The sequence below is a fragment of the Fusarium verticillioides genome, chromosome 1 (assembly GCF_000149555.1).
Source record: "Fusarium verticillioides 7600 chromosome 1, whole genome shotgun sequence".
Taxonomy (NCBI): Eukaryota; Fungi; Ascomycota; class Sordariomycetes; order Hypocreales; family Nectriaceae; genus Fusarium; species Fusarium verticillioides.
In genome coordinates, this window is record NC_031675.1 from 2228478 (window position 1) to 2244907 (window position 16430).

General features: G+C 50.0%; 3 protein-coding genes across 4 annotated transcripts; all 3 read left to right on the forward strand.

Moving 5' to 3' along the window:
* Positions 1 to 153: 153 nt before the first annotated feature.
* Positions 154 to 7450, forward strand: FVEG_01321 (E3 ubiquitin-protein ligase UBR1). Its single transcript, XM_018888239.1, has 3 exons — positions 154 to 348; positions 408 to 6847; positions 6899 to 7450. Exons 2-3 carry the CDS (start codon positions 588 to 590, stop codon positions 7164 to 7166), a joined length of 6528 nt encoding a protein of 2175 aa, XP_018744108.1. The 5' UTR covers positions 154 to 348; positions 408 to 587; the 3' UTR covers positions 7167 to 7450.
* A 206-nt stretch (positions 7451 to 7656) lies between these two features.
* FVEG_01320 (hypothetical protein) lies at positions 7657 to 11322 on the forward strand. Of its 2 annotated transcripts, XM_018888237.1 has the most exons (3): positions 7657 to 7972; positions 8247 to 9279; positions 9357 to 11322. In XM_018888237.1, the coding sequence occupies exons 1-3, from the start codon at positions 7918 to 7920 to the stop codon at positions 9835 to 9837; spliced, it is 1569 nt and encodes a 522-aa protein (XP_018744106.1). In that variant the 5' UTR covers positions 7657 to 7917; the 3' UTR covers positions 9838 to 11322. The 2 variants fall into 2 exon arrangements, with proteins under 2 accessions (XP_018744106.1, XP_018744107.1); XM_018888238.1 differs by having other exon boundaries at positions 7657 to 9279.
* A 3505-nt stretch (positions 11323 to 14827) lies between these two features.
* On the forward strand, positions 14828 to 15412 carry FVEG_14810 (hypothetical protein; the record flags this gene model as incomplete). The annotated part of the gene is made up of 3 exons (XM_018903817.1): positions 14828 to 14853; positions 15137 to 15237; positions 15402 to 15412. The coding sequence occupies 3 exons, from the start codon at positions 14828 to 14830 to the stop codon at positions 15410 to 15412; spliced, it is 138 nt and encodes a 45-aa protein (XP_018744105.1).
* Between the last annotated feature and the right edge of the window lie 1018 nt (positions 15413 to 16430).

Consider the following 16430-nt stretch of genomic DNA (forward strand, 5'->3'; position numbering starts at 1 on the left):
TTTGCTGCTTGTGAATGTGACTGTATGTACATCAAGAGCTCCAGTTGGAACTGCTTCGGCAATTCATCCATGGCATCCATTCTTACCTTATTACGTGTGTGGTGCAGTGGACTGTGCTGGATTGGCAGGTATTGCCCCTCAGTGACTACTAACCTGTGATTCAGTCCCAGGATGCAAGGCAACAGCCACAGGTCGGTATAGGTACCTTACCTAGGTAGCTAAACGCAACCCAGATATTTAAACTGTCATTATCAACTTGACAGCTTGAAAGTTAAGCAATCTGACATTGGCAACAGCCACGTTCACGGCCACTTTTGGATTTTGTGTCTTTTTACAGGGCTGTTACAGGTAAATCAGCTACTTTTCTACTTCTACACTGTTCAAATCGCTGACGTCTTTATCCACAGAGCAACTGTTCCACCAAACCTTTCTCCAACATTTGCGGACCCCCCATTTCGGTATTGCCTATCAATAATCGACCTGACGACATCGCCGACACCGTAGTCGACGTCGTCCCTACTTTTCTCTCTTTCTCATCTTCTCTTTTCATCTCACACAATAAATGCTACGATGAGGTTGGTTTGACCATGGCCCAATCTATGTCGACCCAGGAGCAACAGCTCTGCCAGTTCTTGGCCGACCTGCCCTCCCGCTTCAACTACCGCTTCACCGAAGATGCTTCACGCGAGCTGCTTACCAGCCTCTTCTGGTCTCTCGCTGGAGGAAAAAGTGAATACATGCGATTGCTCTTTCCGGACGGTAAAATCGGAGAGGCACTCAAGCTGAGCGACTCTCAAGGCGCAGTTGAGGGAGCAGAGTATACTGAAGCAGCGCGGGGGAAGCGATGTGGGCACATCTTCAAACCTGGTGAGGCATCGTACATGTGCCGCACCTGTGGTACCGACGAAACTTGCTGCCTATGTGCCCGATGCTTCGACTCGACCGACCATACAGGGCACATGGTTCGAATCCACATATCAGTAGGAAATAGTGGTTGCTGTGACTGTGGAGATGACGAGGCATGGCGAACACCTCTGTTCTGCACCATTCACTCTCACGTTCAGGGAGGTACGGACAAGGGGAAGGGAAAAGAGGCGGCCTGTCTGCCTGAGGACCTTGTCACGAATCTACAGATGACCATTGGTCGTGTTTTCGACTACATCTGCGACGTCATCTCATGCTCCCCAGAACAGCTGCGACAGGCCAAGACACAAGAATCGATTCTCGAAGACGAGCAGTCATCACGCCTCTCCTCGAAATACTACGGTCCCGATGCCGAGCCATGTACAGAATTCGCCCTGATTCTTTGGAATGACGAGAAACATACCGTTCAAGAAGTTCAGGACCAGGTCGCCCGCGCTTGTCGAAAAAGCCGTAAGCTGGCTGCAGAGAATGCCTGGGAGACTGATGCTATTGGACGAAGTATCCTGACGTATATGCCCGACGTGAAGCGACTCTTGGACATGGCAGCTATAATGGAGGCCATCAGAGTTACAGTCACGATTCGGTCTGCAAGAGACACCTTCCGCGAACAAATGTGCGGCACCCTCGTTGAGTGGTTGAGTGATATATCTGGTTGCTCTGTCGGCCACGACAACAGTATTCTCCGGCGCACAGTTTGTGAACAGGTAATGATTCCCTGGCGTCAAGGGAGCCAAGCGACTCATACGATGGGTCTGATTGATGACGAGGAGGAGGATGACCAGATTGTCGACAGTAGACGCCGATTTGATGGCATGAATGCTAGGTTCATTCTGGCTTTGCAGGCTGCAGCCAACACCGGTACCGGCGTTCAGATAGAAATTGACGACGACTCCGATGATGGAGAGGACGAAGAAGATGCGGATGCAGACATGGACGATCAAGGCCAACATTCTCCTTCCAGCTCAGTGGCTGGAGGAGACGAAGACGAGGATGACGACGTCATGATGGTCGATGCCCGCGGAGACGTCGGAGACCTTGGAATGAATTGGAGAGATAACGACCAGGCTTTGGAAGAAGACGAAGCAACAATGGCAGGCTATCCACCACCTCCTCCGCCTCCTCCTGCTCAAGTTACGTCTCAGGGCCAGGGTCAGGGTCAAGGCCAAGCCCAGACACAATCTGAGGCTCCAGCTAGAGCCAGGGACAGAGAAGCAACACCATCCGACTCGGATACAGCGGAGCCCCTAATCGCTCCTTCGATTTACGCAAAGGCAAATGCGGAAATTCCCAAAACTCCTGGTAAGACCGAGAAGTTAGTTCCTAGACCTGGGCGATATTGGATCGAGACACCTGCCGTTTATACACAGCGTGAGAACGTGCCTCCAGCTGAGGATGTATTCCGCCGTGTTCGCCTCGACTGGCTGTTGTTATTTGATTTGCGGATGTGGAAGAAGGTGAGAAACGACCTTCGAGCTCTGTACATCTCCACGGTTGTGACTATTCCCGAATTCAAGAGAGTACTGGCCCTCAGATTCGCCAGTCTTTACACAATCCTGGCTCAGCTTTATCTGGTTGGAGACCGAGAGCCAGACCACTCCATTATCAACCTTTCTCTTCAGATGCTCACCACCCCCTCAATTACTGCAGAAGTTGTCGAGCGCGGAAACTTTATGACCAGCTTGTTGGCAATTCTATACACCTTCTTGACAACTCGTCAAGTTGGGCACCCTTGGGATGTGTCCCCCGATGCAGTCTTAGGCTTCGAAAGCGGGTCGGTCACCAACAGGCGCATGTATCACTTTTACCAAGACCTGAAGTATCTTTTCGGCGCCCCTCATGTACAGGAACGCGTTAGATGTGAGCCCCGCTACCTCATGCAGTTCCTTGACCTTGTCAAGCTACATCAATGTATTGGGCCGAACGTCAGGGCCGTGGTTGAACACGTGGAATACGAGGCCGACTCCTGGATTACAGCATCCCTTGTAACCAGGCAAATCAACCTGCAAGCACGAAACCTTGCTGAGGCGTTCCGTAACTGCCCCCCAGATGAGTTCCACTACCTACAACAAGCAATTCGCTTCACGGCGAAGACGGTCATCTTGAACTCCATCGGCGCTGAACGTCATCGATTTAAGCAAGGTGAAATCAAAGACGAGGTGCAGTTTAAGACATTAAATGATTTTGAGTTCGATAGCGAATCGTCATCGTATGATGTCGTCAAGTTCGTTGTCGAGAAGGACGCGATCAGCTTCCACCATGCGCTGCACTACACCCTGTCCTGGCTCATTGAGTGTGGCCGGTCTCTTCCTGTGTCAACAATGCGGAACCTTCTGAGCTTTACTCAACAGGAGCTCAAATCTAAACCACGACTGATGGGGAGACCTCAAGTACCGCGAAAGAATTACACGGCAGAGGATTATCTCATCGCGTCTTTCGACTTCCCTCTCCGTGTTTGCGCTTGGCTTGCCCAGATCAAAGCCAACATGTGGGTTCGCAATGGAATCAGCCTGCGACACCAAGCCAGTACGTATCGCGGTGTCGGTCAACGAGACGTATCTCATCATCGGGATATCTTTTTACTTCAGACTGCTTTGGTGATTTGTGATCCAAGCCGGGTACTGGTCTCGATCATAGACCGCTTTGGAATGGAAAGCTGGGTCAAGGGTTTATTCGAGCTCAAATCTGAAGCTCAGGATGATGCTCAGCACCTTGATGTTGTCGAAGATATGATTCATCTTCTGATCGTCCTGCTAAGCGACCGGACCTCTTTGATATCTTCGGAGGATGAGACCAAGTCCAGGCTCTTGGCCATGCGCCGCGACATTACTCACGTGTTGTGTTTCAAGCCGCTATCGTTCAACGAGATCTGTAACAAACTGCCTGAGAAGTATCAAGAGCAAGAGGACTTCCATCGAGTGCTTGATGAGATGGCCACTTTCAAACCACCAGAGGGTGTCTCCGATGTTGGTACTTTCGAACTTCGACCTGAGTATATTGAGGAGATTGACCCTTATATCGCTCACTACAACAAGAACCAGCGTGAGGAGTCGGAGCTAGCTTACCGAAAGAAGATGGCGAAACGGACAGGAAAGACTGCTGAAGAAATTGTATACGAGCCCAAGGCCCGACCAGTCCCTTCGGGCATGTTTGAGGACTTGGGCGCTTTCACGAGTACCGGCATGTTTGCTCAAGTCATTTACTACTCACTCCTTTATCCCCTGGTGGCCGGCAAATTCACTCCCTCCGTTCCTTTTACTCGACTGGAAACATTTCTCCAAGTTGTCTTGCATCTTATGCTCATCGCCATTCTCGAGGACAAGTCAACTGACGATGATATGAGCGAAGAATCTCCAAAGTCCTTTGTCCACATCGCCCTCACAAAGTTCGGCCGCAGCAACTTTATGCCTGAAGCCCACAGTTCAAGAACAATCGTGTCTCTGCTGAATATGATGTCAACCAAGGACGAGTTCAAGGCAGTTCATCCTAAAATCGCACTCGTTCTAAAGCGCCTGCGCCAGAAACGTCCTCGCACTTTTGAGACAGCGTATGTGAACTTGGGTGCTTCCGTAGACCGTATAAGCACCGCGTCACCAGCAAACACATCCGCTGAGGAAGAGCGCGAGAGAAGAAAGAAGGCAGCTCTGAGCCGCCAAGCCAAGGTCATGGCGCAATTCCAACAGCAGCAGAAGAGTTTCATGGAAAACCAGGCTTCTTTTGACTGGGGCAGTGATATCGATGAAGATGAGGACGAAGAAGGCGATGGCGAGCAAACGGAGGACCGAAAACACAACTGGAAGTACCCAGTGGGAACTTGCATCCTGTGTCAGGAGGAGCCGGACGATCGTCATCTCTATGGGACTTTTGCTCACTTCAACGAAAGCCGCATCCTCCGGCAGACAGATTTCCAAGACCCTGATTTCGTTCGCGAAGCATCGCAAACACCATGCAGTCTTGATCGATCGGCCGAGGATGTTCGACCATTCGGTATTGCTCACGAGAACCGCAAGATGGTGGAAAAAGTCAACGCTCAAGGTGAAACGTTTCTCGCAGAGAGACAGACAATCGGTAAGGGTTTTCCTTCCAACGTCTGTCGGTCAGGCCCAGTGGCAAGTGGTTGCGGGCATATGATGCATTATCGCTGCTTTGAAGTTTACTATGAAGCGACTGTTCGCCGTCATACGCATCAGATTGCCAGGCATCACCCAGAAGATACCAAGCGTAATGAGTTTGTCTGTCCTCTATGTAAGGCGCTAGGCAATGCATTTGTACCGATTATCTGGAAGGGCATAGACGAGTCATACCCAGGCTACCTCCAGTCTCAAGGTACATTCGAAGAATTCGTCGAGAAGCAAATGGGATCTGCTTACTGGATTGGTGGAAGCAAGGCACGGGAGGACGAGCCTACTATACCTGACATGTTTACTCCAAGTCTCCCGGGAAGCCTCGTTGAGTCCTTACTCCCAGCCCAAGCTTCGAGCGACACCTTGTGGGGAAGAGATGATGCAGAGTCTCATTCGTCAACTGTCGGCACACCTGCAAGCTACGCATTCTCTGACTCGGTTACCCCTGAGCCGGCGCAACCTCAACCCGCCACTACTGCTACCACCAACAACAACACAGATGGCAGCCAGTTGATGAACGAGCTATTAGCCGCCTACCGCCGACTGAGGAATACACTCCGTGTCAACGGTCTTCGTACTAGCCACCTCATTGACGCTAAGGGTGACAACGTTGGTGAATTATGCGCCAGCGACACACTGGTGAAGTCTGTGGGCTTCACGATCTCTTCAATCGAAGTCCAGCAGCGAGGCATTGAAGCCCAGCCAGGCATGACGCTCCTAGAGAAGATCCCTGAGCACATCTTGTCGCACCTCAGAGTCCTATCAGAGACTGTATCTTCCTACATCGCTGTTGGGGCGCAATCTGGTGGTGGCGAGAACAAAATCGAAACCGAATTCAGGAAGGACAGCGAGCGGCAACACTGTCAGCTGTTCATGTCGAGATACTTCGGTACTGGAACTCCCCATGCTCGCCGACCTCTGGATGTGTACCCTCCACTACTGAGCATGGACTCGTTCCTGTTCTTGGTGGAATGCTCCTACGGTTTAGTGCCGCTCCAGAAAGCTGAAATTTCTCATGTTCTTCGGCTTTGTTATCTGGCAGAACTTGTGAAGCTGGTGTATCACATGGGGCGTAATATTCCTGTCGCTAGCTGGGTTGGCAATCTCACCAACCGCCATACGCAGGACCCGGCCATCAACAATTTTGCAGACTTTGCCCTCGGCGTTACGAAGACTGGGGTCGATTTCCATGCGGCCCAATTCCCTGAAGGCGTTGAATTTGGCGAGAACCGTGGCTTCCAGCAACCAGGCGTGGACACTCTAGAGAGCTGGTATACCTTTTCCAAGAAATACGCTCTCACCTTCCTACGGAAATGTGTCATTTTCCTGTATGTCAAGTATGGCGTAGACTTCAACAGTCATGTCTCGCCTTCGCCAGATGCTGATGAGCTGGAACGCCTCACTGAAGCTCTTCGAGTTCCAACATTTGACGAGATGTGTGCTGCCATCACAGACAACGCGTCAGCTTGTGGCTGGCCTCAGACAACTTCTGCACTGGTGTCTGGTTGGGTAAAGCATCAAGTTATGTGGCCCGGAGACTATAGCGAGATTCCTCTCTCGGCAATGATGAGCCACCCTGGAATCTTTGAACTTATTGGATTACCAAAGAATTACGATGCGCTCATAGAAGAAGCTACCAGACGAAAATGCCCTACCACTGGAAAGGAGCTCACAGACCCTGTCATATGCCTCTTCTGCGGAGAACTATCTTGCAGCCAAGGCACATGTTGCCAGAAGATGGACAATTCTGCCGAGCGAACAGAACACACCAAGATTGGTGGTGCACAGCAGCATATGCGCAAGTAAGCAATGGTCAGCTATTATACTGCGGTTAAAATACTAATAAGGTTTAGGTGTCAACGGAATATAGGGGTGTTCCTCAATGTGCGTAAGTGCTCGGTGGTATACCTTTTCCGACTTTCGGGATCCTTCACGCCAGCTCCTTATATCGACAAGTACGGAGAGACGGATCCTCAGCTGCGTCATGGGCGACAGCTATTCCTGAACCAGAAACGATATGACTCCATGATACGAAATACGGTGCTCAACCACGGGGTACCGAGCTTGATTAGCCGCAAGTTGGAGGCGGAGATCAATAATGGCGGATGGGATACTTTATAGTATACAAACGGAGCTATTGGTATGAGGCAAGTATATGCTATACATTGGGGCCGGGGCTAGCGAGTATGCCAAGGGTTTTCAGGCCATGATGTGATAAATGGGTAAGACAATTGGTTTTGGGCTTCTATATGCTATGTGAGTAGTGATAGCATGCAACGATAATAGATGCCTAATAGTATATGAAATTTTCATGTGGATTTCCAGTAATTCATGGCATCACACTTTAACAGGTCATTATACCTCGTTTCGATAAATACCTATATATAAGATCACTATCACACCTAGTAATTGCATGCTGTAAGTACTTACTTAAGGTCGGTAGGTATTCAGGTATATAGACATATATCGATGACAGTATAAAGCACAGTGTGTGATGCCAAGCAGACTGTACAAGCTCTGTGCTTTGGCCAATCATATCGCGCGCTCGCTCATGCAGTCGCGTCTTAACCGTGGCTCAACTCTACTCAAGCCTTTTTTGGAACGAAATAAACGTGAGGGTAAATCGACCGACCAGGAAAGCGACAGTAGCTACCATCTTTCCTTCCTTCTTTCCATCTCTAAAACAAACCCCCTCCTTCCTCTTGATCCTCGTTCGCCCCTTCCACCCCCTTTTTTTTTGTTCAAGTTCTTTTGTTTTTGTGATACTCGATAAACTGAAACTACTTCTCGTTCGTAATTTCCCTTGGGTGGACGTCCGCCTCCACTTGCTTGCTCTGGCAAGAGAAACAGAGCACCCCGAACCTTCGAAAAAATGGCAGGCAGACGTTCAGGTCGCGCTGCCGCCAAGCGGGCTGCAGCTGCTCTAGGTGAGTGCGATTGCTCGCTCTCTTGTAACATCCAGATTCATACAATCTTTCTTAACACCCACCCAAACTACAAAGACAATCAATTTCCTCGCCTAACTCTATTAATACTTTTTTGATTTTCTTTCTTTACTTGCTGGCGTTTCTCATGGTTTTCGTTTCTTTTTTTCCTACCACGCAATTTCTCCTGTCGCGTTACTTGATTGCGCAAATCGCAGCTCAACAATGGCGCCCCGTGGAAAGATTCGCTTGAAGCTGACGCGAAGCGCCAAATCAGAAAGCACGCCAAAATCATTCGCAGACCTCGAAGATGAACCTATGCCCGATGCCGGAACCAGTCCCCTGGACTCCAAGCGACAGCAGGTGCCCGACCCGGATGATGAGAAGGACGAGGATCATCAGCCAAAGGAAGAGTCGGGGGATGAAGATGATGCCGCCGACGCGGCTGAAAAGGACGACGAATCCGTCAAGGAACCCACGCCCCCCCCTCAGCTCATGGTCCGTCGCAAGAGGCTTGGTCGTCCTCCCAAGAACAGACCTCCAGATTGGGACAACATGATTTCTGTTCCCGCCGACGAAGCCAACACCCCGCGACGCCGAGGAAGAGGTGGATGGCGAGGCAGGGGTGGTCGTAAAGGAGGTCCTGCGGCACCCAAAGCCGAGCAAGTTATCGACCAGGAGGGAACTGTTGCCGAAATCGCAAACGATGAGTGCGTCTTGCCTGAAGATCCAGAGGGTGAGACCAAGGTGGACAAGTTGGGCAACCTCCAAGGCGGACGTGATTATCGATGCCGAACTTTCACAGTTACCGGTCGTGGGGACAGGCTCTACATGCTTTCCACGGAACCAGCTCGATGCGTTGGCTTCAGGGACAGTTACCTTTTTTTCACAAAGCACCGCAAACTCTACAAGATTATTGTGGATGACGATGAGAAGCGAGACATGATTGAGCGAGATATTATCCCTCACTCGTACAAGGGTCGTTCCATAGGAATCGTAACGGCGCGATCGGTCTTTCGCGAGTTTGGTGCTCGTATCATTGTGGGCGGAAAACGCATCATCGACGACTACAACGTTGCCCAGGCTCGCACCGATGGCGCCGTCGAGGGCCAGCTTGCGGACCCAGATGATCATTTCGTCGAGGGAGAGCCGTACAACAAGAACCAGTACGTTGCGTGGCACGGAGCCAGTGCCGTGTACCACACGAATGTACCATCAGTGCCGGTTCCCAATGGCAAGATCGAGTCAAAGAAACGCAAGGTAAATGTCAACGACATGAATTGGATGCTAGAACATGCTCGGGAAGCCAGGTACGTAAGACTTGCAACAGTAGGCAGGCGGCATGCGGCCTCATGATATGTACCAATACTAACTGCCAAATGTACAGCACATTCAATGCCGGCATCAATGCCATCAGAAAGCTCAACAATGCCGGTGTGTACGACATTCACACAAATGTGATGCAGTACCCAACAACAATGCAGCCTACGCGGGCACGCATTGAGCAAGTCGCCCCAGAGGACGAGCAGGCGACCGCAGACAGCGCCATCTTCCCCCCCGTCCCTACGAAGATGGCGCGCAACTTCTTCGTTGCAGACACATACTTTGAGACATCATCGGCGGGCGTCATTTCGGCGTCTGCAGTGGACGGTACCGCAGGTTCACCAGACTTCCTTGCTTCTTTCCAGGGATTGAGTGCTGTATCAGATGAGATCAAAGACCTATTGCCCCCAGAGTGTCGTGTGGCTTTCGACGGCGCCGTGGCAAAGGAGACATCATATCGGTCAAAATGGGGCCCTGAGAGCGAGACAATGTCGCGCCGTCAACCCATTATCGACAAGGCAATCGTGCCCTACAGCATGAGTTGACGGCAGCCCATGCTGGTAATGAAATACGATTCCTTCGAAACGTGAACAACACCAAATGTGCAGATGCGGATGTAATACTATGGGTATCAAGTGATGCATGTTTTTGACATTCAAGGCGAGGCGAGATAGGGGTTGGCACACCTTGCTGGGAACTAGGCAGCAGGAAGAGTGAAATGGAAGCAATATGGGCGTTGGGTGTCATGGATAAACACTCGGAGTGGTTTTTGTTTCTACGGCTGCATCGTCAGATGGTGTCAATTGGGCCTTGAGTCAATGATGTATCATCAGGTAGAAGGACAGGTACTTGTTCATAGGCAGAGGCCTCTACCGATTGACAATTTGCAGATACCAATCAAACGAATGACTTGGTATGGCTTTGATGCTCTGCGTGAATCATTGATACGGACGGATGCCCTCGGTTCCTCTGCAGTATTTGCTTTCTCGACACACTACTGCGAGCACTGACTGCAGCTTGAGGAGCTTACCTTGCCTCGAAGGCTCGATGAACACGTCTATCTCCAGCCGCCGGCTACGCTCCTTTGATCACACTTGGCTGTTGGCTGGACCGCCGGACTCGGCCTCTTTCTGCCTGCAGGTAGGTCATAATCCATTGGCACGCGAAGAGCGGGCCAGAAAATCAAGAGACATTTTTTTTCTGGCCTTTCTCGCCCTCTCTGACCTCCGTGGTGGCCCCGTATTGCGGGAATCTAGCCTCTCGAATTTTCTTTCTTTTTTTTGCAGGGCTCGTGATAGGTACGATCTCCTGCTTCACTAGGAGTTTATTTAGCGACGATGTGGGTTTCACTGTCGACCATGTCATCGTCTGGCCCCGCTCTGACTTCGTTTGATCTTTTTTTCTCTCTTGTCCTTGACCTCGTTTGGGTTTTTGCGAGGCTTGGGTGGATGCTGATTAAGGTCCCCACGCGGATCTGATGGACGCTTGATGAGGTGGGCTTGCAGGGCTCAACAGAGACGAGACGGCACCATGGAATGAGTGGCGAACTCCAACAACAGCGCAGAAGGCGAATTGAAACGAGAGGCAACTTGTAAAGGAGATTCAAGAAAATAAATACAGTACGCACAATCAGGGTCTTGATCGACAACCCTTCTAGCTTGACTTAATGGACGCTTGTGACGCATGTTCTGACCTGTTGAGCCGTTATTAATAAACAGGAGGACGGCTTATTAACGATGTTCAAGAGTGTAGTACGTGTTGACTGGCACCCTGGAATAATTCACCTTCATATATGACGACACATGGGTGCCAGTGCAGCAGTATCAATATGTACGTATATGTAACCTGTGCCTGTGTCTGTTCTGTGTTATTTTACCAATGACGACGTCCTTGAGGCTTCTGTTGGTGTTGCTGAGTTCCTCTTGAGTACTGAAACTCGACCGGCAACAACATATTTTTAGCCAGCTTTTTCTCTTCCAGGTTGATTTCCACGGCCAGAATATAACCAGGATGCAAGGCAACTGGTCGTGATCATCCACGGTTGCCTCCAAAGTTGTCATAAGGGTGATGATCATGACAGGCAGACAAGCCCCGGGGAACAGAACCGGGACATGTCCGCTGGAACTGATGGTGTCTAGTTCCCTAGGGCAGTAAGACTCGGATTCATAATGGTCGAATGAACCCTGGATAACCATACAGTACACAATGCGTTATGGTTCGATATAGGGTAGCACCTGTTGTGAAGGTGACAAGACATGCATGGACACGCAACCAACCCTCCCGCGTTGTCGGTAACCATGGGAGGCGTTTGAACTCGAATTCCAGAGGCACCTGACCACTGATAGATGTCTCGGTGATGTGCAGCCCACACCGCTCCATCCAAATGCCACATATGGTTGATAATCGCGTTGCAGCTATGACAGCACTCGTTGACGCGGCTCATGACAGCGACTGAGTTCGAAGCGACTGATATACCGACGTTCTGCTCGCTACACTCGTAAACCCAGCAAAAGCGGTTCTAGAGGTTGACGGCTACTCGAAATTCAAGTAATCATGCATAGGGGTACCCAGTATCCCAAAGATCAATATCATATTCGGGATGCACGGTTCCTTCTCAGAGACTTATCACTTTGTGGGAACATTCATCACATCAACTCGCCCTGCACGATGCACAACACCAGCCAGTGCTTAAAGGCCCAAGCGCTTAATGAGGGGTCCGTTCCATCATGGCCCGTCCAAAGTCATACTGGATAGGTTGTTTACTGTATGACCCTGCATGTAGAAACAGCGGCGGCTGTCACGCGAGTTAGGATGTAGAGAGGCGTTTGTTGTGGTCAAAACCCACAAGGGCTTCAGAGGTCATCCAACCCACTGGTCCATGCCCTAAGCGGCACGACCAGGCTAATGTCAAGCCATGTCGAAGCGAATTAAGAGAGTTGATGCTGGACATCGTCTCTCGATCCAGTAACGTTGTGTACTGGGAGCTTTGAGATGCTGTGAGACTCTGTCTGAACGTTCACAAGATGGGTAGGTAGGTAGTACGTGGCCATCTTGCAGAAGATACCTACCTGTTGTAGCACCACCTACAACTGCCATTTCTCGACGTGAATGGATCTTCAAGGACCCTGAGAAATTCAGAATCGAATGCCCAAACCATTGAATGTGTCATACCACATTCGTACTAGGGTAGACAGACTCTTTCTCAACCAGCTCATAGGGACCGACTCCATCACGATTAGCTCTGGCTCCAGTGGATACCGACGTTAATCAACGCGGCTCCAATGGTCCCTGCTCGCCATGTTCTGATTTAGTCCGTCCCACACCGCGCTCCAACCCCAGCAAACTGATTGATGAATTCGATGTTGGTAAAACTGAGCTTCACAACCACCAAGTGCGGGGACTTTGTAAAGCGAGAAGGACCATCAAATGATAATGATATCAAGAATGTCATTCCATTCACCACTGTCACTGATTTCCGACAATGCTAGCAGATACCCCCGGGCCGGCTTAACACAACTAGACATAGCACAGTAGTGGATGAATAGTTGCCAAATCGATGGCCACAATCTGTGACCAGGCTACCAGGACATGGCAATTAAACAAACTGACTCTCGGTTGTTGGGTAAGACCCTAGACCCGTTGCATCTCGTCCCGAGCTCGTTGATGTAGCATCACTAGGCTAGGACTTGCCCTTATTCCGACTGCTCCTTACAACATGAGCATTAAGATCCGTCATAATTGAGTGGGCAGCATCGAGGGGGGGCTGCCATGAAGACGATGAGGGCTCTACTCCGTAGGGGCTGTAATGCAATATGATGGCAAATCATATTGACGGAGACAACCACACCCGAGTCCATCCCAGCCGTGTTTAACAAGATGCATGGCCTTGAACGAGACAGCTTGACCTAGCCGTCTCGAGAATGGGGCTCTCCCAGCCACATGAAACCATAAATGTAGAAAAATTGCATGTCGAGAGAAAGGAAAAAAAGTCTGGGATAAGCCGCCCATGTTGGCCATGCTTCGTCTCATCAATAGGAGATCAAACCAAAGCCAAGTCGCTCACATGAATCTGGCCAGGAGTCCCCCAGGACTGTTCAAAATGACTGACCAGCTAATTTCCTGGGGGAACGGCGCTACGTATTGGCTCGCCTGCGATTGCACTGGCTAGTGGATCCAAATCTCCTAGAACAGGGCTTGGGTTGCTCAGCTTGTGGCATTGGTCCAAGACAACAGCGGTGAGCATCTTGGACGAAGAGAGCCTGTTACGTACATACGTATCCAGCATCGCGTGCACCCACTCAAGTGCAGTTGTCCAACGAGCCGAACGAGTCGCTGGGTGAGAAGGGGTTTCGAATGCAGATTGGCCTAGACGCCCGCACAGTCGCACTACTGTAGATTTTGCACAGCATCGATGGTGGACTCGAGTTGAGGCATTTCTCTCCGCATTCCTGGGTCAGGGAAAGCACTGGGCCCTAGATGGATCCTAGCTTTCTTGTTGCAAGCAGCTGGCGACTGTACTCCGTAAGATGATTCTAATTACATGTTATGATAAGAGTCGTGGTGTCATTGGTCGTGAAAGCTTTCACCCGAAGTGTCGATTCCTTTCTGTGAATAAATGTCAAGCTATCTGTTGTGCTTGATCAATATGCATTTTTAAAAAAGCAAAGATATTTGGGCGTACATTCTATGGAGTACGGAGTACATGCCACAAAAAGAGTCGAAAGTTGGTGGACCAGGCATATCAGGAAATATCAAAATAGACCAACTGTCTAATTCTCTTTAAGCATGAGTGATGCAGCACATCCACCACAAGGACATGGCATGTCCCTCAAAAACGGCGAAAGGCTATTCTCAAAACTGAAGTGCGACAGATTAAAGAACCCTAGGTCCACATCGAAGGCGTGGCAGTCGTGGGTTCTTGAGCATTTGACTGGTGGTAGCTAGTGTCTTGCATCTTGGTTGTCTAGCTCGTCTTGAGAACAGTGAGTTCTTCTGACCAGTAAGTGAATCCCTGCAGGCCCGCGGTATTTTCGTACATACTGTACCTGGCCTATGTACCGATAAATCTCTCTGCGTAGGTGGTTTGAAGGGTTTGAAGAAGCGTTTCTGGAAGCACACCTCAGGAGGAAGAGTGGGCCACCATCAACTTGCTGAATCACTTGAGCGGGAAGACGTGAGCCGACCAACCAGACATCCGAGTGAAGGCAACCAGGAGGATCATGACCAGGACTGACCGAGACCGAGACAGCCCGTTTCATGCCTCAGAGTTTTGTTGTTGTTTTGTTATTGTTGCTGACGTCGCTTGCAATCCAACATATCATCTCATTTCTTTGCATTTGATTTGATTAATCAAACGCGGCCCTAAGACGTCCTGGCGTCTAAAGCTGAGCTACGTGTACTGTATGTAAAATGCGGATATTGCTTCACACAAACATATTCCATCCAAGGATAAGACTCCGAACGAGTGCAGTAAGAGAGTGCCTAATGTGGTTCTGATCGGCATTCGAGAGAAAGATGGTAATAATTGTGATGACGATGGTCGCCATTTCCCCCCCTAGCAGGTAAGTTCTTTTTTAGAATAAAATAAATAAATAAAACGGTTAGTCGCAATGAAAGGTCAACAACCAAGAAAATACGTGGTTAAAAAATAAAAATAAAAAAATGAAAAAAGTTAAGAAACCATTAAAAAAAAATCGCTCTGGTGATGGACGAATGAGGCAAAGGAGGATATGCTAGAAAGCAGTCAGTGGCCACGCAGAAATTTCCATCCGGCGCTTTCTTCTGAGGCGCTCCTTCCTCTCCTGCTACGTAGGACGCTGACCGTCTGACTGTTTAAGCCACGAGCATGATCAGGAGCGACCTGAGTCTGAAAAAGGGCAAGGCTGGCAGCGACTTCCATGCTAGTGACGTCTACAGACTCCAACCACCCCAAGCGTGGCAACTGTGTGAGCTTTGCCTGCCTAGCCTGCCTGCCTGCTCAATGAACGAAAGTTTGCCCGCCAAAACGCGGCAACAATGATTGGTTGGTTGGGCATCAGTGTTGCATGCAGAGTTGGCTCAAGATGCACATAACGGTTCTTGAGCTTCTGATAGACCAAGGCACCTACAGGCAGGGATTAGGTACCTGAGTAAGCCAGAATAATGTACAAGTATGTAGGTACCTTAGGTATTCAGGAGGTCAGGATTGAGCCCTGGAACCAGTTAAAGTGTGTAACTTCAACGTGTATTGTAGAGCATAGCAGACTCCAATGCGATGCTAAAATACGCCTGGATTCATTCCATCAGTTATTATTGGGCACTGTAGTCCAGTCTTTCACCTTCGTTGATGATTCTATGTACGTTGGTCGATACATCGTCAACCCGTCACAGCAATAGTGGAGGACCTCGCCTGTCTCCGAGGAATGGCCCCCGATGGCTCGGATCAGGTGAGGGCTTAATACTATGAGTCCCAAATGCCAGAAATAGCGTCCACTGCCGCCTCGGCGTCGACGCCAAACCAGCCTGCCAGGGATGGGTGAACGGAAAGCTAATAAGGCAGTGCTAGAGTGCGTGAGTCCCCATGACTTCGCGGGATGTATGAAGTGTACCTGGCCTGACCGGTCCTGTATCGAAGCGCTACACCATTGGGAGAAATTGCAGCACTCATCGTCATCGTAACGAGCATCCCGTCCTCATCAGGATAACCAGATCGTAAAGTCTGCCCTCTTGTTCTCTCCATCGAGCCGCTTCATTTGATGAATGATGATACCCTGGAACAGCCACTGAGCTAACATTGGCTGGCAAGGCTCTGTGAGTCTCCTGGCCGAAGCGACGCTAGGGCGACCAAGTCCAAGAGAGCATGGAACCACTGAGATGGATGACTGACTACCAGGTGGATACCGTACTGTCTGTACCTGGTAAGCCATGAAATCTAGGTGGATGTGAACCCTTTTTGCACCGAAGACTCCGAGTTTCCTGGTTAATCTTCAATGCTACGGAGTATGTACGGAGACACGATCTTCCTGTCTGATGGAAGAGCTTGGAGCTTGGATAGTACATGTTCTTGCCACGGTACTTTAAGTACCAGTGGGTTGCATTGTCGATGCGTGGATGCTGACGCATATGATGACTCCTTTAGAACTTTGTTCACAATTTCTGG

Coding starts and splice junctions, on each gene's coding strand:
- FVEG_01321 (XM_018888239.1), top strand. CDS start 588: ATGGCCCAATCTATGTCGACCCAGGAGCAACAGCTCTGCCAGTTCTTG. Junction 6,848..6,898: donor GCACAGCAGCATATGCGCAA/GTAAGCAATGGT, acceptor AATAAGGTTTAG/GTGTCAACGGAATATAGGGG.
- FVEG_01320 (XM_018888237.1), top strand. CDS start 7,918: ATGGCAGGCAGACGTTCAGGTCGCGCTGCCGCCAAGCGGGCTGCAGCT. Junction 7,973..8,246: donor GCGGGCTGCAGCTGCTCTAG/GTGAGTGCGATT, acceptor GCGCCAAATCAG/AAAGCACGCCAAAATCATTC. Junction 9,280..9,356: donor GAACATGCTCGGGAAGCCAG/GTACGTAAGACT, acceptor CCAAATGTACAG/CACATTCAATGCCGGCATCA.